This window comes from Lissotriton vulgaris, assembly GCF_964263255.1.
Source record: "Lissotriton vulgaris chromosome 2_1 unlocalized genomic scaffold, aLisVul1.2 SUPER_2_unloc_1, whole genome shotgun sequence".
Lineage (NCBI taxonomy): Eukaryota > Metazoa > Chordata > Amphibia > Caudata > Salamandridae > Lissotriton > Lissotriton vulgaris.
The window spans coordinates 2,301,164-2,309,812 of record NW_028240612.1 but is presented as its reverse complement, the minus strand read 5'-3'; the positions used below and the strand labels follow the sequence as shown (position 1 = coordinate 2,309,812).

Below are 8,649 nucleotides of genomic sequence, written 5' to 3'. Positions count from 1 at the left end.
GTTCAGCAGGGGTAAAATGCACCAGTTTTTAAAGCTAGTAAAGTAAAAAGAGCAAGAAACCTGGGGGGGGTCACAAAAGATGGTAATTTTCTACACATATAAAATAAAAAGTATAACTTAGTCATAGCTTATGAAACTGACATGAAGGCAGTTTGCTGTGCCAGAATGGTGATGACACGCTGTCGAGACTTATAAAATATATTCTGCACATTCCAGGTTGTCTCACAATTTCTGCAAACAGTTCTCTCAAACATTAAACTGAATGCAAACAGCAGATCATGAGACCATCAGTGGTATAACGCCAGTACCTAATAAATATTCATGAAAATGACTGATGAGCGATGCCAACCACCACCCATGACCACAGTTCAGAAGAGGACTCAAATCCTGTGAAAATACATATACTGCAGACCTAAAGATTTAAAGGTTGGGAGCACATGATAAATATATACAGATACCTCCACCAGAGCAACTTCACTTTGGAAAAAGTACTTGTGATATTGTCTACGAATCAGAAAAAGGAAATTATATAATTGAAAATGGCATCAGGTCTTACCTTGAAGGAGCTCTATGAAACATATTATGACGCAAAAATCGGTCTTTCTACATATTTCGTGCCGGACTCAGATTTTAGCCAAGAAGCAGTCATCGGGCGAGGGGAGTTCCTTTCTAAAGTGTTCGAGTCGGGTACGTTCAGTGTTTTCCACACAATCTCTGCTACTGGTCAATGATTTGATGTTAATAGCAAGTATCTATGCTCTTTGAAAAAAATATATCATTCAATATTAAAAAATATGTTCATTGATGAAGTTAATAAATATCTGATGTTATACCAAGAAAACAACGTTTTTTGTGTAGGCGTACTCTCCTAGAGAAAAAAGTTGTTACTAGGCAAAGGTTTCTCCAAAAATACGTTTTTAAATTTGAACTTCTAACCACTTTGGACCATATTTCGAGTTTGTCAGATGTAATACTCCATCACAAATGCGGTACATATACTGTGACCGTCATATTATCAGTGTACGACCTGTAATACAGCACGTAGGATATCTGCAAAGTTTTTAGCAAAGTATTTCGTGCACCAAGCTCTAAATACGAACATTTGTCCTCTAAATAGAAAACTTCATCCAGCACTATTCTTATAAGCTTGTTGAACTCTGCTATATTATCTTTCTTAGTTCATGATTTTAGTTTATAGAGGCACATGGCCAAGCAAATCTCCTACATGCACTTACAATTATCAGCTTTTTTCAGTTTGGACGTTTCTCCTTACAGTGTGGGAGTTGGAACTCAAAAGTTTCATAAGAAGGGTGTATACCTTCAAATGTCAGGATATTTGCTTCCTAAAAATTCTGCGATCAGTGACCTTTATAAAGAAATGTTTACTATAAAGCATTTCTTTTCAAGCGTAACTTGCACTACTGTTGTGACTGTAGTTGTTATCCTCTAAGGGGTTCCATAAAAAAGGGGATGTGCTACTTTGCTATGTGACTCTCAGATCAGCACTGTATGAAAATCAAAATCATAAACCAATGTTCCATTTTCATGATGTTATATATTTTTACTGACATTCTTATCAAACATGTCCCTTCTATGCTACAGCTTTTCCTTTACACTACAGTTTAGAAACCTTTCCAGGAACTCTACTCAATACCCAAATTATACCAGAAAGAGTTTAGTATAAACCATGTATGTTGCAATGTTACTGCTCTGAGTTCATTCCCAATGTTGACTGACGGTGTATGTTTCTTCAGCTAAAACCTGCATTCAATGTGGTAAAATGAAGTGAGTGCTTATGTGCCATTTTTCTTTTTAAGGTAAAGACAACACCACTTTCCCTTGGCCAGATCCCTGTTATTAGCATGTGCAGGGCCAGTCTTTGTGTGGTTATAGAAGCATGTCATCTTCGGCTTAAAGCACCTCGATTCAAGGGAAAACTAAATGAAAGAGAACCTTTTGTTGTGAAAAAGTGCAGTAATCGCATTACTCCACTAATGTGTAGAGTGTAATAAGTAGACTGACATTGCGCCTCAATAAACTCTCTGGGCATTCATGTGTGTGAATAGCTGCTTTGCATCCTTCATTTAGCTACCTCCCTTATTTTTGTATCAATGTGCCAGTGACGCGACTACCTGGAACCAATACTTTACAGACTCACACTTTGTGCTTCACACTACATCAGCATGCTCTCACTACTCCCTGTCACATTACAAACAGACACAATTCTAGAGACCCTCTTTGAGGCACTGGTGCTTATTTTTTTCTCTGATGTTGAGGTCCTCTAGGTGTTTCCTCCCCATTTGCTGGCACTGGGAATCTCTAACTGTCTGCCCAATCCTCGGTGATATAAAAAATGCCTTCCCGTCTTAAGTTGTTTATGGCTTCTTGATACTGTCATGCTGTAAGATATGAATGAAGTATTAAAGCCTCTTACAGATGAGCCATGCCTCATGCATTCATAAACCTCGGCATGGAGAACTTTGATGAAGTTGCTGCCAAATAAAATATCACCATCCATCAGTATGGTGCATCAAAACACAGCAATCCATTCCAAATCTCATTGCTGCCTCTTTAATTCTGAGAAGTGAAATTGTGACTTCTCCAAGATTTATTTTTGGGGGGTTAGCACTTAAATCCCTTTATTGCTGCAACTGTCTTTGAAAGCACGCTGGAGTAATACATACAATTCCGGACCTAGAATGCCAACAGAGCACCTTGAACTACATCTATGTAGCATAGATTACACTGCTATATAACAGTGTTGTAAACAAGAAGTCACATGTTACATTGTGGTGATTGTATGTTCAAATTAATGCTATTCTGAGCGGCAGTCCTTATTAAAAGGTGGTTGGAACGAGACGGACCCCTTCGTGGCTCTGTTTAGTTACACAGGACTCAAACATTTATAAACAAATACATTGACAGGATAAATTATTTTCAAAATCCTTGAGCGACAGTCAGTCAAAGACTAAAAGGAATTTAGTTTTGCCCCATTTTATACGATTATAAAATTGTCAATTGTGCCTCTGTACACATTAAGAGCATCCATATAAATTGAATATGAAATGTATGAATACAATATATTCATTCTGTTGTGTTTATATTTGCCCAGCAGATTTGAAAGGGGATACTCTGATCAAGTATGGTGGAGCATTATTACCTTCTTCAATTTTACCGGCTTGTGAATCCTTCAACAAAATCATCATAATAGATTTTTTGGACAGTAATCTAGAAGTTATCAATCAGTGGTGGAATAAAGAGCCTGGGACAATAGTTCCATGTGAACTTGAAAATCACAGGTAAGATAAGTGTATGAACTGCATTCATGTCATAAGGTTCCTGTTTAAGGAACACTCAATCCATAGCTATTAAGGTTTTTCTCCAAAATGCTGGGGCTTTTCATTTGTTTTATATTTTTTATTTCAACCTTCACAAATTTTCTTTTTTCATCAAAGGACCCATTGCTAAATCTGTATCTTTTCCCCACAAGTAAAGGAGTCTAAAGACACAAATGATTAGTGGGTTCCACGAGAGGAAAATGAGAAACTATCCAAAAGGGAGCACATTTTTTGTGGGGATGGGGAAAGAAAACAAATAGCAGTGCAAGAAAGTCTGTGTGTTTTCTAGAAATTGCTTCAACAAAAAATTTGCCGTACTAAGTTGACCATCTAACCACTTGTCAAAAATAAGCAGAGTGTTGGACTTGGCCATTTCTGCAGGCTCATCACCAAAAGTCTTACCTTCACTCTGACATTTTTCGCAGAATTCGTTTTTGTTGGCTTTAGGACTCTGCATACTTTACCACTGCTAATCAGTGCTAAAGTGTATGTGCTCTCTCTCTAAAGTATGTTAGATTGACTTACACCTCATTGGCATATTTAATTTTCTTTTTAAAACCAAGTAAAGTGACACTTCATTTGCCGATGGCCTGTACATTAAATGCTACTAGTGGAACTGCAGCACGGGTTGTGCTTCACACTTAAGTAGTTTTTTAAACATGTCCTAGGTCCATCATTGCAGACCCTGTGTGAGCAGTTTTATATTACCGTATTGACCTTGCAAATTCAACCTTTTGCCAGGCCCAAACATCTGTTTTTAATACTTATCAGTCACCACTAGGACAGGCCCTGGACAGCCTAGAGGGCAGGGTGCAATGTATTCAATAAGTAGGACATGTTATATTAAGTTTTACATGTCCTGGTAGTGGAAAACTCTCAAATTCATTTTTGACTACTGCAAGGCTTATCTCTCCCATAGGATAAGGTTGGAGTTGCTTTATTACATTTGATAAGTGCAATTTCCAAATGGGAAGAGATAGCCAGTTCAGGTTTGGTGTATCTGGAATCACAATTTAAAATCATAACTTATGGTGAAGTCAGACTTTAAATTGGTATTTTAAAAATGCCACTTTTAGAAAGTCAATCAGTGAATGATACCTACAAGGGATTTATTTTTCACAAAGAAATCTGTTTCAATTTCAAACTGTTTTTCCATCTGTTCATATCTATTTGCGTGTTTCCCCTGTATTTTTGCCTTCTGACTTCCTGGTTTTGATGGTGTGCTGGACTTCGTTTTTGCTGGCTTAGTGTCTCTGCACACTTTTTCACTGCTGTTCAGTACTAAAGTCCAAGTGCTCCTACTGTAAATTGTGGTATGATTGGCTTCCCATGATTGGTATATTTGTTTTTCTAGTACGTCCCTAGTACAGTGCATTGTGTGTACCCAGGACCTGTAAATCAAATGTTACTAGTTGGCCAGCAGTGCTTGTTGTGCCACCCGCACAGGTAGCCTTTCAAAGGTGGCTCAGACCTCCCACTGCAGTGTCTCGGCACAGTTTATACAGCCATGTCCACCTGGCAAGTGCACCCATTTGCCAGGCAACAACCTTCTCTTGTCTTACATGTAAGTCACCCCTACGGTAGGCCCAATGTAGCCCCATGGGCAGTGTGTAGTGTCTGTGAAAGGTAGGACATGTAGCAGTTGTTTTACTTGTCCTGCTAGTGAAATACTGGGCATTTCATATTTCACTATTGGCTGTCTGTCCTATAGATTAACAGGAGAGTTGCCTTTCAACATCTTATAAGTGTAACATTCCATTTGGGACAAGATAGAGGAATGGAGTCTAATCTCTCTGAACTCAGAATTTAATAACACATATTTTAGTAAAGGTGGTTTTTAAATTGTTGGTTTGAAAAATGCTACTTTCAGAAAGGGGCATGTTCTTACTGAACCATCCTGTGTGCCTTTGCCTGTTTGTGTATTCACCATCTGGTTTTGGAGTGACAGGTGCTTGTATGTGCATTCACTCTAGACAGTCACAGGGGTGGTTGAGGTGTGTGTGCCTTTCCTGGGTGACTCATAGCCAGGCTGAATAGGCCTTTCTGCATTTAGAGGGGTGGGAGGAGTTTTCACTAGCACCTGAATAGGCTGTTTCTGCTTTGCACAATGATGTTGCCATCTCTGTTAGTAAAGCTGGACCAGAGAGGACAGAACTGGTTCCTACTAGACTTTCTGCCTAAAACGTCAAATGGGAAAGTGATATAAATATTAGGGTCCTGACCCCAGAACTTTAGAACTCTGTTGGACTAAGGAACCTACCAAGAAGAAAAGCTAGAGAAGCTGTTAGAAGGAACTACCACTTTGCTGTGAGATTTGACGTGTTGGCCCGCAGGGGCTGCGTCTGTCTTAGGCACCGAATGGACTGGGCTTTCTGAAACTTATTTTGCTGAGTTTCTCCAAGGGCTTGAGGTAGAGTTGTTCCCTGTTCAAGAAATCTCAGGAACAGCAGAGACTTCAAGATCATCTGCTATCAGAACTGGGAACTGTGTGTTTTGTGCTGCAAAAGAAGAAAAAGCAATCCAATGGCGTCAATGACACGGCTGCTGGCTCCGTGACCTGTTGGCACCACAAAGAGCACTACCCAGCTTCACACTGCAATCCTGGTGTCACTGACAACGATGCCTGGCAATGACAATGAGCCGCTGCTTGCACCATGACCTGAGGGGACCGCACTTCGCACCACCTAACTTCGCTGCCCTGTTATCCTCAATACTGCCCATCCCACACCACAGCAGTGGTCCACCGAAGCCAGCGCCATCGACTCCGGAACGTCTTCCAACATCAGTGCTTCAGCAATGATGACACTGCTCCTTGAACCCTGACCTTCCAGCACCCGTGACAAGCACCATCCAAATTTGCACTGCAGCCCTCGTCATAACGATGCCGCTGGATGCTGTCACAGAGCTTCTGCAAGCACCGTGACCTGAAGGCACCTGACGCCACACCGCTTCACTTTGCAACAAAATCCTGATGGCTTCCGGCACACCTTACTTCAACCTCACTGAGTTGGATCTGCAAGGCGTGAGACTTCAATGGCGCAATGACTCCTGCACCGACCTCTGGGACGAAGCCTGCCAACTCCCCCTCTTCAAAGCTCATTGCAAGGTCCACAACACCCTGCATTTCCAAGGTACTGTTTGTAGGCCTTCCCAATCCCAAAGCTATCCTGCCATGACGCTGTTGGCCTGAACTGTTGGATTTGTTTCTTCACAACACTGTGATAGCCCCGGAAGGAGCTATTGACTACAAGGAACTGTATTTTAAGTCAGTTTATGCAAGATTCATATTTTGATGATGGTACATTGGACGTTTATTGTTTTGGTCTTGTTTTACACAGCTAAACATTGGCTATCTTTCTAAATCTGGACTGGTGTCCTTTTACAGTGTTTTCACTGTATTACTGTGTGTTATGTGCAAATGCTTTATACATTGCCTCTGAGATAAACCTGACTGCTCATGCCAAGCTGTAGCGTAGTTCCTATTTTCCCAATAGGCCCTGCGCATTGGAATAACATAATCAGTAGTATCGACGTAGAAGTGCGGATCTTCCAGGCCTCTACTGACTATGCTAAACTTAATTGGGTTTGTTACCAACTAGCTCAGAGGTCACTGGAAACTTTCTTGACTGAAATGGGAAGTGATCAGCTTCCCTGGCACAGACAAGAAGGGATTCAGTTTTCCAACAACTGTGCAACATGACAACTTTGCTCCTCGGATCAAGAGTCAATCTCTAGGGTCGTGTGAAACAATAGACAGTTATTTTACTCTGTCAGGTTGGTGCAGATTACTTTCACAATATGTAGAGAATAGAGAAACGGGCGTTTGCCAATAAAAGGTTAACATTTATTGAACAGTCTTTCTTCTCATACAAGAGAAAAGAATTGCCACAATTGCAAGACTTGTTATTATAAAAAGTACGTACAGTAAGATAAGTATTGCGAAATAATACTGTAAAAGCATTGATATGGTTTCTTAGCCATACAATGGTTTAAAAGTAATAAAACATATATACATTCATATATACATTAGGCTAACATACTCAACTGGTGCTTCTAACTACGCCTACCCCAGTGTACCTAACCTAAGCCTAATACTTGGGAGGGGAGTAAGTAAGTAGCTTTAGTTTAAGTTGGTTTTGCCAAGGTTTGCTTCAAGGATTCTCTATAAGGGTTTAGTCAGCACCATACCTCTGGAATAGAATGATGGAGGTCTGGTATCTCCCTCAGGGCTCGATATCCCAGTCACCCGCAAGGGTAGACCAGAAACGCTGGAGCTAGATTTCTCTGCAGGAGAAAGGCAGCGTCTCTTCTTCAGCGCGTCGAGGAGGAGGAGGGGGGACAGCGTCCGCGGGCAGCTTGCATCTGCTGGGCTCTTGCAGGGGGACGGCTGTTCAGCTCCTAAGTTCACCACACCATTGTTCTCTAGTTAGCAGCGATAGCAGTAGCGATAGCAGCTATGATATCTTCAGCATAACAGCAGCTTCAGGCGACGGGCAACAGGGGACTTGCTTAAGGCCACGTTGGTAGTATTTATACCTGGAAGGTGCCTTGTTTGACGTAAGTTTGCTGGACATAAGACGTCAATAAAGATGTCACTAGGAAGTGATCGTATATCAGTGCTCATTAGAGTTCTATTACTAATCAAAACACAGCAAGCGGGGATTTCCAGGTTTGCTGAGTTTTTATCTTGTTGAAGAACTCAGAGTGTTAATCTAGGAATCTCAGATAGTAACTTCTGCTCTGTCATTGCACTAATTGGTTGCAAAGGAAGTGGCAGAGAAAGCTATTCTGAAATGTGGCTCTGTTCATGTGAGGCCAGAGATGAGTTTCTAAATATTGCACTTGAACGGTTATGCCAATATAGGGAATACATGGATTTATAGCCGAATAGGGGCATAAGGTCACAGTATCGATCAGGATCCTAGATTAGAACGCTACACCCACTCCACGAATTTATGTCCATCAAATTACTAAAACTAGAGCAATAAGATGCATGTGTAACATTGCCCACCCCAAAATACATAAATGCATTTGAAATAGGCGTATATTGAAATACGTGAAAATTTAGGTACTGTACGTTTTTGAAGCATAGAAATCATTCAAAAATTATAGCATATGAAATCAATGAACGATTATGCAAAAAAGAATTACACATGAAATATCTCTGAAACAGAAGAAGGGCGAGATAAATCATCACATATAAATGCATTGCAATAAAATGTGCTAGAGGCTGGTGTAAAGTTATTATGTCTCTAGATGTGTTTAGAAATAGAAGTTGAAGCTTCTGTTCTCTAAGAATAGTGTTTACCTT

The 8,649-nt window shown here is 40.5% G+C and overlaps 1 protein-coding gene across 1 annotated transcript in view; it reads left to right on the top strand.

Moving 5' to 3' along the window:
• Positions 1 to 445: 445 nt before the first annotated feature.
• LOC147672985 (indolethylamine N-methyltransferase-like) overlaps positions 446 to 8,649 on the top strand; it is a 140,594-nt gene continuing 132,390 nt past the window's right edge. The window contains exons 1-2 of the mRNA XM_086947836.1: positions 446 to 687; positions 3,116 to 3,299. Coding sequence (XP_086803962.1) covers positions 540 to 687; positions 3,116 to 3,299 — 332 coding nt within the window. The 5' untranslated portion in view covers positions 446 to 539. The remainder of the gene's footprint in view (positions 688 to 3,115; positions 3,300 to 8,649) is intronic.